This window comes from Lissotriton vulgaris, chromosome 1_1, assembly GCF_964263255.1.
Source record: "Lissotriton vulgaris chromosome 1_1, aLisVul1.2, whole genome shotgun sequence".
Classification (NCBI taxonomy): Eukaryota; Metazoa; Chordata; class Amphibia; order Caudata; family Salamandridae; genus Lissotriton; species Lissotriton vulgaris.
The window spans coordinates 1,306,793,257-1,306,814,519 of NC_141685.1; the positions used below are offsets into that span (position 1 = coordinate 1,306,793,257).

The 21,263-nt window shown below is 41.9% G+C and overlaps 1 protein-coding gene across 2 annotated transcripts in view; it reads right to left on the bottom strand.

Annotated features, from left to right (window-relative positions):
* The window catches only part of LOC147749051 (uncharacterized), a 97,648-nt gene that overhangs the window by 38,133 nt on the left and 38,252 nt on the right, over positions 1-21,263 (bottom strand). For both annotated transcript variants that reach the window (XM_086965597.1, XM_086965605.1), the window contains exon 2: positions 1,715-2,056. In XM_086965597.1, the coding sequence (XP_086821723.1) occupies positions 1,715-1,991 (277 nt within the window). In that variant the 5' untranslated portion in view covers positions 1,992-2,056. The remainder of the gene's footprint in view (positions 1-1,714; positions 2,057-21,263) is intronic.

Here is a 21,263-nt window from a genome sequence, read left to right on the forward strand (position 1 = left end):
TCTTCCGGTGGATCCCCACCGAAACCAGAAAGACGGTCACCCAGGCCCTCGTCACCAGCCGACTAGACTACGGGAACGCCCTCTACGCTGGAACCACCGCCAAACTACAGAAAAGACTCCAGCGCATACAGAACGCTTCTGCACGACTCATCCTGGACATCCCCCGTCACAGCCACATATCTGCCCATCTGAGAGACCTGCACTGGCTCCCCATCAGCAAGAGGACCACGTTCAGGCTCCTCACCCACGCACACAAGGCTCTCCACGACATGGGCCCCAAATACCTCAACAACAGCCTCACATTCTACACACCCACCCGCCAGCTCCGATCTGCCAGCCTCGCCCTCGCCACCGTCCCACTGATTCGCAGAACCACCACCGGAGGAAGATCTTTCTCCCACCTGGCGGCCAAGACATAGAACTCCATCCCCACCCAACTACGGCTGACCCAGGACCATCTCTCCTTCAGGAAGCAACTCAAGACCTGGCTCTTCGAGCAGTAGCAGCATCTCCCTCTCCTCACAGCGCCTTGAGACCCTAGCGGGTTAGCAGCGCGCTCTATAAATGTGTTTGATTGATTGATTCAATTTAATAAAATAGTGGTGAAAAATTCTGAGGGCGTCTCGGATTATTTTTTTTCCACAGGGGAGCGGCATTAAAAAGTTGGAAGACCACTATTCTAGTAAAACCCGGTTTTATACTATTTATTTTTTCGACATTTGCATCTACATTAATCCATATTTATTTCAGCAATATTTTATTGTGGCCACGTTGTTGATATTTATTGATATTTTATTAGTGAGTTGTGAGTAAATGTCAGAACTTGAATATTTCCACATTTATTTCACCAATAAATGTGCACTTATACTTAGATGTTGTCGGGTTTTAGCACATTGAACAGCCAAATATAACAAAACAGTTCATCTAAATGAAAATATCAGCATTCAAGCACAAGCATGTGTTGATATATGCAGATATTTAAACAAATCTCATCCTGTTTTCAACTCCTCATGCTGACAATATGCACAGCTGTTCATTAATGAATGAAAGCATGTAAAGTCACTTAAAAAATCAATTTTTCTGCTTTTAAAAATAAATAAATAGTCAGAAATCACTTATCAGTAAAACCAGAAAACTGGGAGCATTTATCATAAGTAATCAATGTGATATTTTGCTTATAAATGTTCTTGCTATAAGAAAATTAAGGAGAGAAGCTGAGAAATAGGTGTTGGTAAACTCGGTATTGGTCTGCTTTGCATAAAGTGGCTTAGCTTATTGTAGTCTGCAAAAAAGATACACTTTCTTTTATAGAACAAAACATGGAAGTTGTGTTTACCAAAAACTGTCTGACATGGAAAAATCCTTGTGCCTGTTATTTCTTCTCTCTTGTCCCATTCCCCTTGGATACACGTGATTTACATTAATTTCATGGAGTGTCTGGATTGCTTTTTCAGATTGGAAGCAAGCCATGGCGTATTCATGGTGCTCCGATAAAAAAAAAACTTTAGTAAGTTCCCTGAGTTTTATGACAGTGATACCCACCCTGTAGACCAATAGCACATCAGTAAATGTTCCATTCAGTATCATCCAATCCGCTGGGTCTCTAAAGACTACAACATACCTAGAACAACACCTTTCACCATATTCTGTGCCACAAGTCCTTCTGAAAAGCAAGCAGTAAAAGAAGAACATTGTTTCAACAAGTATATCTTACCAGTGAGCTCAGTGCTGCTGTCACCGAGTTTATTACGCAGTTTCTCGAACAAGTCCATCCTACCAATTAAACTCATTATGTCTCCTATTGTTTTGAGGGCTTCCTGTGTGTAGGTTTCCACCAGTTTTTGCACTAAGTCTGTTGGAGATATGTCATCTGTTTCCCACCTGGACAAATGGGGATTACGGTTTGGATCTGTGAGATGGAAGAGCAAGCTGTGGTATTGTTTTTTGGAAAGTTCATTTAGAACACTAAGCAGAAGCTCCCGGTCAGCCATTGCTCCTCTTTATTTCAAATTGTGCTACAGGTTCTTCCTCAGAAAATGTAAATTTCTGAAGCAATCTGGAAATAAACAAACAAGAAAAGGTTAGCATCATCTGAGGTTCGAAAAGTCGCAGTGGAACCATAATTCAAGCTCTGATTAACCAGTTAAGCTGTAGGTATGGTTCACGTCTTTTATCCATTATGACAATTTTCTCCTCATTATAAGCCCCCAAAGAGGTGATAACAATATCTCTCAATACCAATGGTTGAAAATGTTGTTTTTTATGCATATAAATATGAAATACAGGTACAAAAAAGTATATTAACATAAGAAAACTCATACCCCAATGTAACCTATAAAAACAAGTAATCTTTATTAAATGAACATTCTTTAATTAATCATTTTCAGACTAGATTTACCTAAGTGACATTCAAGAAGATTAATACCACAATGCGTATGTGCAAATTCACATGTGTGATTGATAAAAGTGAATTAGCACTTTTAATGTGTTTACGCACATTTACAATTCTGGCACTAAGGCAGAATTTTCTGCCTCAGTAAACCTGATCAAAGGTGATGTACTAAAGAAAGTCTGAAGTGAGAACAATTGTAAAAGCATATGAAGATTTGGATGGCCAATTTCCACCAGGATTAGAGAGATTTACTCGGATGAATGGCTTGGCAGGAGTAATTTTGTAGGGGAGAAATGTAGGCCAACACCCTCAAAACACATCAAAATACTGGGATAAGGTGTCAGCAAATGCTACCTATGGTGAAACACCCACCCACACATTAAGTAAACAATTTTTGTTCAGTTAACACAAGTCCAAAAAATCCATGAAATTTTCCATTTCACTTTTTTGTCCCTGCATGGATCTTCATGAAACTGGCCATGCTGAAGCTAAGTTTACTAATCTAGCTGACTTCTAATTTTTCATGTAAATCTATCAACAGAATCAAAATATAACAGCAAATCAAAAACACTCGTATTTTAGACAGTGGATGTTGTCACAATGTAGTTATGGTTCAGCCACACTTCGCATTGAAAAATCATTTCTAATTTCCCTCTAACTTTGGTTTGTTGCTGATCCATACCTAACCTTCAACTGTTTTATTGACTTTCTAATGCTTTTGATGTAACCTATAAAGTCCCCTGAAAGTTACTGCAGAAAATAAAGTTAAAAGGTATGGGTCATATGATGCATGCAGTTTTCCATTTTCCTGGAACCAAAACCTAGACACCATTCATTAAGTTGATATTGTACACCAAGCGCTAACCACCATACAGCACACCAGCCATCATACTACACACAGACCATCATACAGGAGAACCCAACCGTAAATATATGTAACACACACCTGCCAACATATTCAACCACATGAGTTACAGCATACACCCATTTACTCACCAAACGACAACCCCCACCATTAGATGGCCATAGAGCCATCATCACACATCTACTATCGTATATACCAACAACTTATAAAAGCCCACACAGCCATGACACACCTACCATTATAAACCACACTCATTTGACCACACAACATCAGCCGTCAGGCACAGAAGATTGTATAGCCAGATCACTGCCATCTGATGAACAAACTGTCCTATGACCCCCACAGTCGATTTAGGAAAATCTGTGCCACAATGGCTGACAATTCAAGTGCAAATTTGCTTGAGCATTACAGTTCAACATGCAGAAATGTGGAGTAAGGACATTTTGATTTCCCCAAATGTTCATTCATGTTGTATACTCATCAGAATCTGTGACTGTCACAGGTTCCCAGATGAACTCCTACATTTCTTCTAGAATTGTATGTAGCCTGGAAGTTTATGGAAATCAGATTTTTGTGATACATCTGAGCAAACCCCAGAGCAACCTTGTACTAAGAGTCCAGACCTGTACCCGCATGCCTTCCTAGATTATTTTCAAGCAATATATTTGCATGTAGGTATTAATATGGGAACCAGCCGAACAAAATACTTTATTGTAAAGGTCATTTGCACATTTTAATGAAACTTATAACACAAATATACCCACAATTGCAAAATGAGCACATTCATGTGGGAATTAGTTGTTTGCTCTATATTCATCTATTGTACAACTCAATATCAAAAATTTCCTAAATGTAAACAACCTCAAATAGTCTTTCCCAAGGTCAAGGTAAATTACTGAAAAGCACATGTGCGCTTCAATTGAAAAAAAAAATGTAAATACCTTTTTTTTTTATGTGTGTGAGCATTTTACCCCCTCTGGCCCCCCTCCCCCACAGAAACATTCCTAACCGAAAGAATAGGAAAAAGAAGGAAAGCTGGAAACAAGTAAGATAACTTTTACAAACCACCTAAAACCAGTCACTTTGCTTTAAATTACATAAATTATTTAAATACAGTGCATATTCAATCCTCTGGCTTTTTCCTAGTATAGAGAACCATCTATAAATTCTATGAAACAACAAGGACTATATAAAAAAGGACAATTGCTTATATATCATTTTCAATAATTTATAATGCATTCAGATAAAGTGCACATGCTTTTTCACCCTTCTTTTTGATCTAACCAGGTAGCAAGAGCTTTCCAAATTTGTAATCTTTTTATTTTTGCCCTGCGCCCTTTGCGGGCATATATGCATTTGTCTAGACTGTAGACTGATAGCAATCAAGCCAGCCACTGCTGGAACGAGGAGGGGTCTGGATCTAGCCATGCCTATGATATAGATAACCTAAAGATAGTCATAGCAATACTCGCCAACCCCCCTCTCTCCTTAATCCTACCATTCTCTTGTATTCCCAATAGAATTAGGGCAGGAGTGATAACTATTTACAGCTTCAATTTGTTTCTTTAAAAATCTTCAATTTGTCCGATTACCAAAATGTGGGCATTACATGTTGCAAACACATGAACAATATCAGCCTAATACAGGGAGCAGCAGGGGCATTGTGTCCCCCTCACTTTGCGACTCAGTCTGGTGTGTAATATAAACAGAAACAAGTTTTTATAAAACTAAACCTGTAGCTTAGCTGACCTCAAGACATCCTGCACCACTAAAAAGGTTTGTTGAGATGCACTATCTGTGATATCTAGCTTAATTTGTAATTTTTCTGAAATTTTTGTCATATCATCCTTCATTAGATTTCTTAAGAAGTGATATACAATACCAATACGGGGGGGAGTTTCCTTTGTAAATTTTTCTATAAGTTAATTCTTGGTCATTTCCCCTACCCCTTTCCCCTTTTTAGGTCAAGCCTAGCTTTGCAGTGCATGCGCTGCTCGCTTTGCGAGGCATGCAGTATTCAGTATAGCGTGGAAGCTTCCTGGAAGCTCCGCCCGTCTTTTTCATTGGTTTAGGTCTTAAATGCTGCCTCCCGATTGGTTTTAGGCCTGTTAGTCCCTCCTCATGATGGCCATGTCTTCATTAGTATCCTTCCATGGCTACTGATCCCTTTACTTCAAACACTATTTTCTTCTCGCAGCCTCCCTCCCGCAGTCCGTGACATTTTGCCACCCGCCCCCACCGCAATCCCGTCTCTGCCATCTCGCACTCCCATTTTCAATCCAATAGGTCTCGTGTAAATGCAAGTCCTATTGCATTGCAAATGCTTGTTTTCTTTTTCGCAAGAGCTTCTTAAATTTCCAACAACTTCAGCTGTTTGCTTTAGGGTGTCTAGCTGCAAGCAAGCTCAACCAAGATCACTGAAAGGTAAGAGCAACAACGGAATTTTTCAAAGCGCCACTGTACACCCCCCTCCCTTTTTGCCCCCGTACAGTTTGCCTTAAACCGCTTTGGTTGAGAGAATGCAATGGCTAGCATGCAAGAGGAAGATGGGAGCGGTGGGGGCTGCGCCGGGGAAATTTTCTGGCCTGTGTGGAAAGCAGACAAGGAAAAAGTTGAGCCTTACTCCCCCCTTCCGTGCTTGTCAGTTTTGGCAGGGGTGGTGGGAGCACTGTTGATAACTTCAGCGGTTCGTGTTTCACTTGGTAATGTGCACGAGAGGTGCAGTGGAAAGTGCAGTGAGTGAGTGTGTGTTAAAGCCAAAAGGTTGTTGATAGGCTCGACTCGAGTTGCACTGTGTGGGACAGTCCCAGGCTATCCGGATCAGGGCTTGCTGTGCTACAGACCTGCTATCTGTCCCTCACAGCCACCACGAGAGAATGCGGGTGAGGGCAGCATGGGGTACTGCTGGGAGGCGCAAGTGTTGTGGTTAAGTTAGTTTTGTGTTCGAGTGGTGAATTGCACTTATTTTTTCTTAATTTTGTTTTTACTGCTTTACGGTGGAATAACCTGCAGCTTTACTTTCACTTTACTTACTGTGAGGTAAAGATTTTGAGGAATGTTTTTATCTTGCAAATAACTTGTATTTCACAATATGACAGCAAAGCATGTCCAATGAAAGCAGGGCTAATAAAATTCACAATTTGGAGGCAAGGTGGGAGATAAGGAGGTAGTTGTAGTTTTGAGGGGTCATTGTGAGTGGGAGTCATTATTGGTGAGAGTTATTGTGTATGAGCACTCGTATCCGGCCTTCGGCCGACAACTTGATGTCGGAGCGCTGGCCGCTCTGACAGAGACTAATTCACTTCAACTTGCTCCTTTCAAACTGACGCTGCAATCAATTACTCGCAGACGCCCTTCTCCGTGGGTCTTATCTGGGAGCTATTCACGTACCCGGGAGCCCGTTTGGACCACAAGGATGCCGTCCTTTGAGGCGTTTTGGTTCACGGAGGTGTGCGCATTATTCTAGCGGCATGCCAATGTCTCCATGCAAGCACAGGACCCTTGCTATTATCAGGCTTAGCAGTTCTACTGTTAGGAACCCCTATCAGATAGCATTGTTGAATCGCTTGTCTCTACTCTGCGCAACCCATAGCATTTTATTTTCAGGTCTTTCCTTGGACCTGTTTCCTCATTTATCTTTTTCGAATCTGTGCAATCCGCCCTGCTGTATTTTCTACCCTATGGAATTACAGGCAAGTCCCTTGAATTTTGTCCTTTTATCATTTACGCCCTGAGGAAGGTGAGACCCAAAACTGGGTCCAACACCGAAACGCGTATCGGCGTTTAAAGACATTGGTGGAACCCTTCTGCTCATCAATATCTTTCCCTCTATCTCCTTTGAGGTTTACTTCTGGAACATTGATCCCAAATATATGTGGAATAGTAGGCTATATATATTGAGGACATTGTATTTACTGTCTATCTTGTTCATGTTCTTCACAGAAAATATTATGTACCCCTATATGTAACAAATACTGATGTCATTTACGCCTATGAGGTTAATTGGTTCACCTGCTTTTTCTTATTGTCAATTTGGTATTATTGGATCCTCGAGTGCCAGGACGTTTCAGTATGTGTGGGTATGCAACTGGATGTCTGGATGATTGAGTAAATGCGGTGTGGGATGTGCCTCAATTTTATTATGTTTTCATTAATTGAATAATTTTTCACCTATTTATGAATTTAAAATAATAAAACACGTTTGATATGATTTCATTTTTCTATTTTGGCGTGTCCTTGTCAGTTGGCCAGACATTTAGATTTTCTGTATCATTGTGACGTAATACACATTATTATCGGACCCTGGTTGAGAATTCCTTTTTTGAGTAGGTTATTGTGGATGAGCAGCATGTGGTCCAACCTCACACTTCCACACACAGGGTTGCCTACGGTCTGATGGTATTATGGTTCTTCTCGGGGCTCATGAAAGAGGGGCCTGTGAGGGTACAGGGGTGTGGATAGGGGCAGGGTTCTCAGTGTTTGTCAGACGCTTTCCTTTGTTCAAATGTGGAGGTTTCTCCTCAGGGTGGTAGCTGAACCCGGTTGTGCTGGAATTTGTGTGTCACGATGCTCCGTCCCCCTGTCTGGAGCAGACTCCGAAAGGACTCACTGCCACCCGTGCCTGCCGCTGCATGGACGATGCACAGCGCCACCCAACCCAGTGATGTCCGTAAACTAAACAAGGGGCTCTTTTTTTTCTTTCTTTTTTTAATGTACTCATTATGTCTTTGGAAAAGCATGCCACTTCTGAGTGGCAGGACATTGATGCGAGCTATACATAGAAACGCAGTGGCCTGGACTATCAAGATGGCACGTATCTACAAGTATTTACCTGGTCTCGTACATGTCATTTAGTTCACGAAGGCGTGGTGGAAGCATGCGGTCTGTTGTTCCTTTCTTGACCTGGAGTGCTCATTTCGAAGCCGCAACAATGTGCTCAGTTTGCATTTTGGATTATTTACACCTCTGAACTTTTTGTAGTTGTTAGTATGACAATAAAACCTGCACGGTGACTTTGGGACTTTCTTGATGCTTTCTACCACTGCCAGGATGTGTAAGGTTTGCTCGCATGTACGCGAGTTTGAGCTATTGGCACTGAAAATGACAATGCCTTTTATTTATGTTTTGGTTTTTAAAACATAAATAAAAGGCTTTGTCATTTACAATGCCAATAGCTTAAACTGAGGTAAATGTGAGACCTATTGCATTCCAAATGCTTGATCAATAAGAAATCCCTTATTTGGAGGAATTAAAAAATTCTCTGTGGGTGAGATTAAACCTCATTTTAAGCTCTTCAAAAGATATAAAACCCAAAGGTGTGACTATTTTATCGATTCCACCCCTTCACCAGTTGATCATGCAAAAATCCCTGGAAGGTTCCCATTACCCTGGAGTGGAGTATAAAAGTTAAGATTACCTAGCCCAAATAACCGTCCGATAGGGACCCAGGTTTTGAAGGTTGTCGCGAGAGTCTTGAACCTCACCCTTTATAGTAGCCTTGCTACAGCCAGCGCCATAGGCAGCCCCAGGCATCTGTACCGATCAATAATTCATAAGAAGAGGGGCCCCTCTGCGTCTCACCCCCAAAATGTTCCCTAAGTAATGTGGTATAGTGCACTAAACATGTGGCCCAATAATATAGTCTCAAATTGGGAAAGGCCAACCCTCCGCGCTCTCTTGATAGTGTCAAAAACGTAACTGATTTTCTTGGTTTAGAGTAGGACCAGATGAACTGCGAGAATACATTTTCACATGTTTTGAACCAATAGTTAGGGAAAATGAGTGGAATATCTCTCATAAAATATAAGATCTTAGGAAAATATATCATCTTAATTAAATTACATCGACCCACCAATGTTAAGTGTAGATTATCCAATTTTTATAGTACAATTTTCGCTTTCTCCGCTACTGGATTTAGATTCTCATTAACTATAGCATCAAGATCAGCCCTAATTGTGACCCCCAGATAAGATGCACTCTTCAAAACTCTAGTATAATTTTTTGCAGAATATTCATTAAAGATAATCTGTGTTTTTCCCTTATTCAGGGAATACCCGGAAGGTGCCCCGGAAATCACTGCTTCTACTTCTATAGTTCTCACTGCTGTCTCAGGGTTAGAGGTCACACAGCCATATCATCGGTTTATGCCAAAACTTTAGTGCTTGCCTTTGCAGTGTCACTGGTGGTATATTTGGATTTGGAGTCAATCGCTTTAAAAACTGGTCAGTGTATAATGCAAATAGTAAGGGGGAACACTGGCACCCCTGTCGAGTTCCCTTGTGATTGTCAGTTGTCCTGATAAATCCCCATTTATACACACTCTGGCAGTAGGATTAACATATAGAGCTTTATTAGCCTTGATAAAATTAGGGACAATACCCTTTTTGACCATCACAGCCCAGACAAAGTGCCAGGAGACCCTATCAAAAGCTTTTTCTGTTTCTCTTGCTGGATTGCTGCTATAGGATCGCCTGACACTTGTCCCGCATCAAAAATTGTTATGATCCTCTGTATATGGTCTATAGTGCTCCTCCCAGGGATGAATCCGTGCTGCCAATTTACCACCATTTTATCGAGTAATAAGGATAATCGGGCTGCTAACGTCTTTGAATAGATTTTAGTGTCGCAATTTAAATCAAATTAAAATTTCTTTATTCGGTTTCCAAATTATATAGAAAACCATAAAAGTTCATGTAAAAATGCTGATAAAACAATAGATATACAAATCGTCACAGTACACAATAAAACAGAATTAAAAAGCAGTTTAAAATACTATAACATTTTCAATAAATAGATTTGTAAAATAGGAAGAAATACACTAGGTGGAAAGGGCCAGAGATAGCTTTAACCGAGATTTGCTCTATGCCAAACACAAAACTTGAGGAAACATGCAATATTTTTTGCGTATGGCTCATCATCCACAAATCGGAGAGCAAGAAAGGCAGGGCGGCATCTGCATAGGCCAAGCATTTTTAACATTGTCTTATCCAAATTTTCCTGGGCTCAGTATAAAATTTACAAAATAAAACCGTATGTATCAACGACTGAGGGGAAGCATCATCACAGGGACATACCGAGAGGATCTTAGACCAGTCATTACCATGTAGAAAAGTCACCAATCGATGGAAGATATTGAGTCTAAAACGTGTCAGTAAGAATTTCTCGTAGTTGCTCAGCTTGTATGTTAAATAAGGCTGCATGGAAAAGGTAATCTGAATAGTTAAAAATATGTTGCACTGAGCTTTTTCCGACCTCTGTGTTCAATCTTAGTTCTTCCAGATGTGACATACAGGTCTTTTTCAGAGAACTTCTTGACATATCCAATAAAGTTAAAGGGAACAGATAATATTTCTCCAAGCCCAGGTCATAAAACTTTTTTTTTTACATAGACAAGCCAGGTAACCTTGTACCTGTTTTCGAGCAAGAGGCAGTCACGAAGAAGGTTTCGGGATAATTCACTTTTTGGGGACGTCCAGACACGGTGCCATAAAAGAATTGGTTGGAGTAGTTTAATGATGTCTGAAATATATGCCATACCCAATTCTAAATGGCAACAAAAAGTCGAAGAGCTTTGTGAGAGAGCAAGTAAACATCTCAGAAAACTGTTCTCGATTTTCTGGAGAGCATCCACATTCACATGTCCCCAAACTCCTGCCCCATAACATGCTACACTTATGTATTTAGCTTTACATATTTTAATCATTTCAGGTGCTGACCTTTTGCCTAATCTTTGTGCAAATGCTATCAGGGCAGTTGTAGCCCTCAAAAACAATAGTTTCCTTGCCTCAATCGCCTGTTTCCACGAAGACTTCTTATCTATTAAAATCCCCAAATACGGGTATGTGTTTGTTCTTTCCAACTTTGTGTTCTCAATAAAAATATCCCTCGTGTTCTTGAGTCCCGTACCTGAATACATTACAAACGTTTTTTTAATGTTCCAGGGCAGCCATAAATGTGTGGTATCTTTCTGCGCTGCGTTAAAGCTCTAAAGGTGTTCTAGCTAAAATCACGGCATCATCTGCGTAAAGGAGGGCCGGTATTGGCCGAGAACCAATATAGGGGAGGTCCAGGCCACCTTCCAACATAGCTGTCCCTAACCTGTTCGTATAAAGGGTAAAAAGGAAGGGAGCCAGGACACAGCCCTGCCTAACCCTCCTCTCTACTCCAAATGATGCAGTGAGTTCGCCCCCAAGCCCATACCTCACTCTTGCCGTCGCCTCCGAATAAGGTTCGCAAAGGAAGTTTACCAATGGTAGCTCTATACCCATTTCAGAAAGGATCGCCCATAACTTAAGGTGGCTTACGCAGTCGAATGCCGCTGTTAAGTCAACATACGCCATGTATAATTGGCCACCTTTTGCTGCAACGTATTTCCCCATTATAAGCCACAGGTTAAATGCTTGTTCCATTGTGCCTAATCCCTCTCTGAAACCATACTGTAAATCAGAAACTATGTTGTGGTCGTCTGCCCAGGTTTGAATTCGTTCCAGGAGAATACGCCCCGCCACCTTACCGAGGAAGTCCAGGAGGGAAATGGGGCGATAACATGATGCGTTGCAATTCATTAACATAAATGGACGATAAGAGCCTGGCTCATCTATTGGCTTATTATTTTTAGGAAAACACTCAATTTTTGCTACTGCCCAGGATTTTGGTGGAAGCTCCCCCTTGAAGGTTTATCTGAAGAGATTTATCATCTCTTCCTTCACTTGGCCAAAGAACGTTTTGTAAAATTCAGAAGGTATTAAATCTGGCCCTGTGGCTTTCCCGTCAGACAAACTCAAAAGTGCCGCTGACACCTCTTCCCATAATAAGGGGACTTCTAGTTGTTCTTGTGTCTCCTTTGTCAGTGGTATTTCAATCAGCAAACTTAAATATTGCTTGACTGAGTCTTGTTTTGGGGAATCTGAGCTCCCTATTTCTTCCAGATACAAAGATTGATAGAACTTCAGGAAAACCTCTTGTATCTCATTTGTACCATATACCACACCCAAGACTGGATCTCTAATATGAGAATTTCATTATGTACGTATTCCTGCTGTGTTCGTATTGCCAGTTGATACCCTAAGTGGTCACTAAACTCATATATGTTTCCTTGATTGATAGTTATTCTACCAATTGATTTCTTCATAAAAGCTTTCCCAATTGCAGTTTTTCTTCTGCTCGTGTTAATCTCTTGTACAGCTCCTGCGTCTATGGCTTCTCAATTTTTCCTTTACCCAAAGAAAATGTGACTGTTTCTCCCCCAACAGCTGCTTTAGAAGAGTCCCATACGACAACTAGGGGCACACTCCCTACATTCCGCTTCTGGAACTCCGGAATCCACTCTCTCATGTGCTACCTATGGCCCTCGTCAAGCAAAAGGGCTCTTTCAAAAGTCCAGACAATGGTTTTTTGTCTCATTCGCGTCACTGCTACTTCCAGTACTAGTGGATTATGGTCTGATAAAAACATAGGAAATCTGTTGCTTCTACACTCTTGTTGCAGTGATGCTGATACTAAGAAATAATCTAATCTGCAATGCTTAGAGTAAGGAGCAGAAAAATATGTAAAGCCATGATCAGGTGGCCTAACTAGTCCAAACATCGCTCAGCCTGTGTGCGCCACATATATTTGTCATTGACTGAAATACTTTGGGTTTCATCCCCACATACTTTGGATATGATTCCCAATTATTTAGTAAGTTTTATACTAAAATCCCCACAGAGAATGATGGGTAGTGGCCAGTGAGCTAGTTCGTTATTCACCCAGTTAAAAACCCCTGGGCTGTCCATTATTGATCCATATACCGAACAGAGCGTAAAAGAGACTTTCCCCATAAGGCTACACTTAGTAATCACCACCTCCCCATCGGGTCAGTACAAGTTAGGGCAACCTGTAACTTATTATTCTGGGCTAGTATGGCAACTCCACGTGTGCGAGACCCTTGTGTGGTACCTACTATAAATTTGAAACCCAAATTCTTTATGAGACCAGTTCTTGATTCTTCTATATGTGTTTCTTACAGACAGATGATATCTGCCTGCAAAACCCTCAGCACCTGCAAAACCCTTTGTCTTTTTTTTATATTGTTTAGCCCACATATATTCAAAGTGGCAACTCGGAGTTTCTCTGGTCTTCTCACTAGATTAACCATAAAATGCCATGAATTCTACACCCGCTATACCATCGTGAGGGAAACAAATATATACTTCTCCAGATTTCCAGCAAACCCTGGCTTCTTCACCAATTCAAGATCACACCCTTCTGTGTGGGCCCTTCTCCCACCCCCCTCTTCAACCTCCCCCTCCAACAACTTGAGTAATTCGGCAAAGCCTGAACGATGATGAGTGCTCAATCTCCTGCCGCCCCACCTCTCTCTCCAGATCCATGTCAAAATAATGAAGAAACAAAGAAATAAAAGGGAAAAAAGAAGAAAAAAGAGGCAATAACATCTAATATTCTTATGCATTCAAATATCATATACTGCAACACTAGCCGCCTTCCTAAAGATCATTAAAGCTTATTACTGCTGGCCCCCTGACTAATACTCAACAGATATTCCTGGGCCTGGATCTCAGAGGTAAAGCTACGGATGTGACTCTTAAATACAGTCTTAAATCTGGCTGGGTTCTGAAGGTAAACTTCAGCGCCAATTCTTTGGAAGGGATTAATTAGCAGTCGAAGATGCCATCTTAGCTCCACGGTGGCGTGCGTAAAGTCCGGTCTGGCGAAAAAGGTCACATTTTCGAATGTCTTTCGGGTGAGCCTTGTCATATATAAATTGCCTTAGTAAGTAATTACCAAAGTACACTAGCATCACTTTAGGCCTTTCAGACTCCCTCTGTGGGTTTTTTGTCATACGTGGAAACCTGTGGACACGATGGATTTCCATGTCCCAGTCCCACTTGACTTGATCCGGAAAGGCACCTCCCAACAGCTTCACCATATAAAACCTGGGATTATCTCCCTCCACTACTTCAGGGATCCCCAAAAAACATAAATGATTCCGACATTGGTGAATTTCCTGATCCTCTATTTTGGACATTGCATCTGCTAGTGCCGCTCCTGGGATGCATTTTCTACTTTCAATGTTTCCATCTGTGCTTCCAAAGATTCCGTCTGATCCTCCAACATTGTCAACCGCTCCACGATCTCTCCACAAGTTTTATTTATTTTTCGCATCCCCCTTGCAGTTTCTGAGATGCATGCCTAGCATGCCGGCTTTTGCTCCGGTTCTTTTCTTGCATTTGCTTCAAAGATGAGAATATGGCAGAGAGGGATGGTTCCTGACTTTCAGTAGACATTCCTATATCCATTTTATCATCACCATCCCATGTTTCTTGAAAGGATAATTGCGCATTAGAACAGTCCCACTTCAGTTGCTTCCTATTACTCCCAGATATGCTGTTTCTCCTCTTCTTAGTCTTTTTACTTGAAGATTTCTTACTTTGGGCAAGCTGGAGATCATCCATGCGGCTATTTGAGTCTGAGGTTGCTTAATGACGAGCTCCCTTGCTTGGAGGCATCGGTGTCGTCGGTAAGCGAAACCCCCCCCCCCCCCACCCCCCCCCCCCCCCCCCCCCGGTAATTCAGGGGATAGGGCTCCCAGCTATTATGGCTTGTTTTCCCTAAATCTTTCCGAATAATTGTTTTAGCTTTAATTGTGCCGGTCATGTCATCCTCATCTTTTTTCCTCATTGTTCCTGATTTGACGGTGGTCTCAATATCTTCTACACTCATATTTGCTGGTGCGCCACCTAAATTGCTCCCTCCTTCGGTATTTTGAATAGCTTGCCCCATATCAATACTTCCATGATTTGAACTGTCAACTGTATTAAGGGATGAGGGGCTGTAGATTTTTTCCTAAGTGGGGTCACTTATTTCCCCCCCTGAAACAGTTGGTGTAAACAAAGAAGCAATTGAGGGTTGAGAGGACCCACCTTCCATTTGTCCCAGGCTAGGGAGGTTCCTTGCTGGTTGTTTCTAGCTCTCTTCTTCGCTCGCTTAGGCTTGCCTGGACACTCCTTCTCCTTCTGCCAGCACGCCTCCACGGCAGGCACCAGCGGACCAGACGCAGCTCCATCCGCTGCAGTTCCAACAATGCCCGAGCTGGCAGCCTGTGTCTTCATTTTTCCGCCACATCTGGCCATACTTTGCTCTGGCTGTGTTCCACAAGACGGGCACGACAAACCCCCCACGGGGGTAGCCACTCCCAAGAAATGTGTGAGGAACCAGCAAACAAATTGGCGAGCCAACTAACAGCAAGCGCGGATCAGAAGACCCGGTCTCCAACCAAACCAAGGCAGACCATAAGGTCGTTGTAGACCAGGTAAGTTCAGCAGTCGCCATCTTTACTCCTTGGCAATGTTTGTTAGTTGCATGCTCTTCAATTAAACTTTGACTGAATTATTGCTTTGTATGTGGCTCACAGGAGACTTCAGGAACAGGGATCTCTAGAAATCTCTATTTAGGGTCCAGTCATTGAAGGAATTACCGAAATGCGAGTGGAACATGTAAACTTTGCTTCAGCCATATTTTGTTTGCTCATGTTAACATTGCCAACAGCAAGTGACTGTCCTATGCTGTTCCCAGCCAGCTCCAGAGCCGAGAAAACGAAGGCCAGTTTGCTCATCCAAAATGTTTGTAAATTAGCTATTTGAAAGTTGTTATGGTTATGTTAAAGAGCTCTGACTATAAATCTGCTTGCATTTTTAACCCCTTAACTGCTACGCCCTCTCCTCACCCACCCCTCCCAGAGTGGAGACCTTTTTTGGCTCTTTCGGGTAGTTGGCGCTTAGACCTGCATAACCTTTTTTCACACCAAATTTGTTCCTTTTTTTCCAAAATCAGTGGGATTCTAAAGGCATCCAGAGTTTGTAGAGTTTCCTGGAGGGGACTGAGAAAATATAGCTAAATTTTAAGTTTTGGGGAAAAAAAGGAAAAAAGTTCTCACCAAAAAAGTGTCTGTTTTTTTCTCCTAAAAATGGCATCAACGAAGGTTTGCTGAGCTAAAGTCCCCATCTTCTCAACTTTTGGGAACATGCAGAGCTGAAAAAATAATCTTTTTTTAATCACAGTTTTGGCTTTTTTCAAAGAGGTAGACCGTTTTTCCTATTTTTTATGCTTTCAAACTACTTCCATTATGCAGTGGAAACAAGCATGAAACCTATAGGTTATCCAGCAAAGCTATGGATTTCTAAAAAGGTGGCAAAATTCTGCTTTTAGCCATGGGTCATATGGGTCGATCCCTCAAGGTTGCCCCAAGGAACTAACTGTTGAAATGAAGAATTATTGAAAATCAGCAGGAAAAACCAGACCTTTGTGATGTTTTCATCTGTAACTTTTTGTCACAACAGCTGATTCACAAAAGCAATATACCATTACATCCGCTAAACCCTTCTGGTTGCGGGGATATATTGGGTTTGCAGGTTATCCAAGAACCTGAAGTATCCAGAGCCAACAACTGAGCTGCACCTGACAATGTTTTTTCATTCATTGTGTCCAGAGTATACACCAATGCAATAGGTGAAATAGGAAGAGTGAAAAATGGATATCAAGGAAACCAAAGTAGTTCTGAAATGAGCACCAGAGATGGAGTTTAGGAGCTTTGGGTATTCGTACATTTCTGAATTTGTGGGTACCCATACAAGCAGATGATTCAGAGGGCATTTTTCAAAATGTATTCTTTTTTGCACACAGGCTTACATTTGGACGGCACAACTGCAGAGAAATCCAATTGGTAATAACACATGTTCCAGTATTCTATGTTCCCACCTGTCTCCAGATAAAAATAGCACCTCACTTGTGTGGGTAAGCCTGTTGTCCAAGACGGGAAACAGGCAAAAACGCAACACAGATGCATCACATTTTTCAAATGAAAACAAAAATGTTTTTTTGCAATGTCGGTGGCTGTGGATTTTGGGTTCTAGCTCAGCCGGCATCTAGGAAAACCTGACAGACCTGTACATTTTGAAACCTAGACACCTAGGGGAATCCAGGGTGGGGAGTCTTGTGTGGATCTCTACAGTTTTTCTTATAGAGAGCCCTTTCAAACCTCAAACTTTGTTAAAAACACACAGACACATTTTCCTCACATTAGTGGGACAGAAAGTTCTGGAAACTGCCTGGAGCCACAAACTTTCTATGACCTGAGGTTCCCCAAGTCTCCCGATAAAAACTGTACCTCAGTTGTGTGAGTAGACCTACTGCCTGGGACAGGAAAGGGTCCAAAATGCAACATGGTCACATCACCATTTTCCACTGAAAACTGGGCCTTTTAGCAATGTCGGTAGCTGTGGATTTAGACCCTAGCTCAGCCGGCACCTAGGAAAACCTACAAGAATCTAGGGTGGGGTGATTAGCGTATCTATTGGCAGATTTTCTTTCCCAGAAGCCCTTGCAAAGCTCAAACTTTGGCTCAAACACACATTCCACTCACGTATCCGTGCAGGAACGTTCCAGAATCTGTGGGAACATTTCGTACCATCCAGAGTTCCCACATGTCTCCCAATAATCATGGTACCTTACTTATGTTTGGTGGGCAAAGAGACCGCCACACAAGAAGCGCTAAAGCGCCATGTGAACAGATCAGCTATGGGGGTAGCTGCAGTATTTGGGGCCATTCTGGGCCGCCACCCATGGTACCAACCACACAAATTTATGAACACTAGACACCCAGAAGTTTCCACAGTGGTGTACCTTACATAAATCCCAAAAACAATTCTAACCCACACCCAGCGTTCCCCATTTGTTTTTATACCAAAAGTAGAGAAGCAACAGAAATATTTGTAAAAGACCACATTTAACATAAACAGGTGCTCATGGGTCTTAATTATTGATGTATTATTTTTCTTTATTGTGTACGTCCAGAACAACGCAGCCAACAAGTTTCACCTGCCAAAAGGCTTCATCAGGGCCAAAATCTGAACCACTGGGATTGCAATGCTCTTCTTATGGAAAAGAGGAGGTTATCAAGGTCTAGAAACATATATGGTCCAATATTAAGTCCTGATGACAATTTAAATCATTCAGGGGCCACTGTGTATAGCTTCCGATTGTGCAGCGTGATTCCAAGTAGATAAATCATGCCACACTCCCTTGGTTTACAATCACAAATCTTTTCTAAAGGATAGTGTCCAATGAGAATTCCTCTAGAGCCAGCACTCGCACGAGTAAACGTTTGCAGGTGTGTTTAATATATGGTCAATGTGTAGCTGACCATTGAGGTGGGCAAGTGGCGTTTTTATGCTTGTTCATTGAATATTATGGTGACTACTTCAGGCAGTGTGGCATTGAATCCCCTGGCTGCATTCCCTCACTTGTCTCGTTGTGTGGCTAGGCCAAGGGCCTGCATCAGGAATGGTTAAAACCAAGGTCGATGAGAGTTCCTCTGTGGGACTCCCACTGACCCTGGTTTGATTTGTTCCTAAAGCAGTCAAAAGACCGAGTCACACAAGTGGTGTAAGGTTTTTATAGTTACAAGTGGGGGAACACTTTCAGGGTCCCTCTGTATCCCAGAAGATTACATCACAGAAATGAAAGGAAAATTGGGGATTTTAGGCAACGTTTGCGGTTTGTGGGGCATTGTGAGTAGGAAAACATTATGGGATCCACACACAACACACTACCTTAAACTCTCTGGGTGTTCTAGTTTTCAGGAACTTGCAGGTATGGAAAGTTTTCCTAGGTCGCGGCTGAGTCCGGGCCCCATTAACACAGCTACGCCGATTGAAAATTTAAATGAAAAAGATTTATAAAATGCTCTTAAGCCAAGGGTTGCAAGACGCTGCATCAAAGAATTCCGGAACCCTATCAGAGAGAAACCACCCCAGTGAGAAAAGGCAAGATAATACAGAGCTCGCAATAACTAAGAGGAATGAAAGAATGCAAATAGACTGTGAGACCCAGGAGAATAAGTCCTAGGAAGTAAAGCAACAAGTTTTTAAATGTTGTCGAAAAGGAACAAAAGACGCAGTCTCAGCAAAGTAACTTGGCAGGGTACTCCATTACTTGGCAGCAGCCACAGAAAAGGAGCTTGCGCCCCATATTGCCGTTTGAAATTTTGGAACTATAACTTTCTTTCTGGAGGCTGATCTTAAGTGCCTGGTCAGCCTATTCAAATAAAAGGCAGACCTGATGGCCAATGATCTTTTGCCATGAAGAGGTAGGCATAATATACTAAGCGCCTTAAAAATCACACACTTCCTAATTAGCAGGCAGTGAAATCTTCGAAGGCCTTTTTTCACTGAAAGATACTTCCTTGTGTTAAGAATAAGACACATAGCTGCATTTTGCACAGTGTGGAGCTTGTTCATAGAGTTACTGTTGATATTAAGGTAAATAGCATTGCAGTAATCTAGCCGCAAGGTTACCAATGCGATTACCACTGATTTAGGAAGTTCCACAGGAAAAAATGGGAAAATCTTCTTGAGGGAGCGGATGAGGAAAAATCAACTGCTTGTGGTGCGATTTACTCGTAAATTGAAATAGACAGTGGTGTTCATTAGTACTCCAAGATTCTAACCGATTCCACAGGGTGAGGGAGGGGTCCACATGACTCCGGCCACCATAGCTCTGAGCAGACTGCTTGGCTCCAAAGATCATAACTTCGGTCTTGCCAGCATTTAATTTGAGGAGATTATTCTTCATCCAATGGCTCACATCACTCATGCAGAGTTTACATTTTTCTGTTGCTTCAGAGAGTTTCAGTGAAAGACACAATAATTTGTGTGTTGATGGGATATGACAACACCTGGAAACTAAAGGATCTCACCAAGGTCGCCAAAGGTGAAATGTACAGATTAAAAAGTGTGAAGCCCTGTGGCTCTCCACATGAAAGACTAAGGGCCAGATGTAGGTAAATAGCATTTAACGATTCGAAAATACCAAATTTTACCGATTCGGTATTTTCAAATCGGTAAATGCTATGTAGCAAATCATTCGGTAAAAATTACTGAATCGTTAAGATTCGGTATTTACCGAATCGGTATTTACCGATTCGGTAATTGCCATTTATTCCTATGGGCCTGGAGGCCCATAGGAATGAATGTCAATTACCGAATCGGTAAATACCGATTCGGTAAAAGGGGGAAAACATTGAAGGGTGGCAGGGTGTCACTTTGACACCCTGTTGCACCCCTAAATTGTGTATGGGTGCACATGTTGCAGACATACATGCCGTAAGGGCATGTATGTCTGCAACATGGCACTGAAGCAATTTGCATAAAATAGCCTTTTGGGGTGTTTTCGTTATTTACCACCAACTTGTAGTTGGTGGTAAATAACGAATCCTAACATGGGATAAGCACTCATTTAAGTACTCTCTACATTAGGAATTCGGTAATTTACCAAATCGGTATTTAAGAAATCGGTAATTTACTGATTCCTTATATTACCGATACGGTAAATTACCGAATCGTTATTTTCTGCCCCTACATCAGAAAAGCCTGTTACCGGTCGGTAACGGCCGAAATTAGTTAATTTCAGCCGTTAACGGCCGGTAATAGCCTTCCTACGTCTGGCCGTTAAAGCCTTGACCCTGAACTGACTGCAGCTTACAATCTGACGTCTTGCAACTAGAAAGGAATGAAGCCCTTCCAGGCCTTGGCACCCACCCCTACTTAGTGAAGCAGTTTAACCATGTGTGAGGGAGAGACCGTATCAAATGCTGCTGATAAGTCCAATAGGACAAGGACGGCAGTCCCACCCTGGTCCACCTGCATTCTCATTGTGTCAGTGACAGTGAGGAGCACTGACTCCGTACTGTGACAACTTCTGAAACCATTTTGAGAAGAGTCCAGAAGATATTTGTCAGTAATAAACTTAACTAAGCCTTTGTTCAGGTGATTCTACAGTATTTTCGCTGGGGTGGAAAGAAGGGAGATTGGCGGGTAATTTTTCAACTCATCTGGATCCATATTCGGCTTTTTAGGAAGTGGGATGATAATAGCTTCCTTCCAGCACTCGGGAAAAACACCAGATCTCAGGATGTAGTTGAAAATGTTTTCCAGGAACTCAGCCACTACA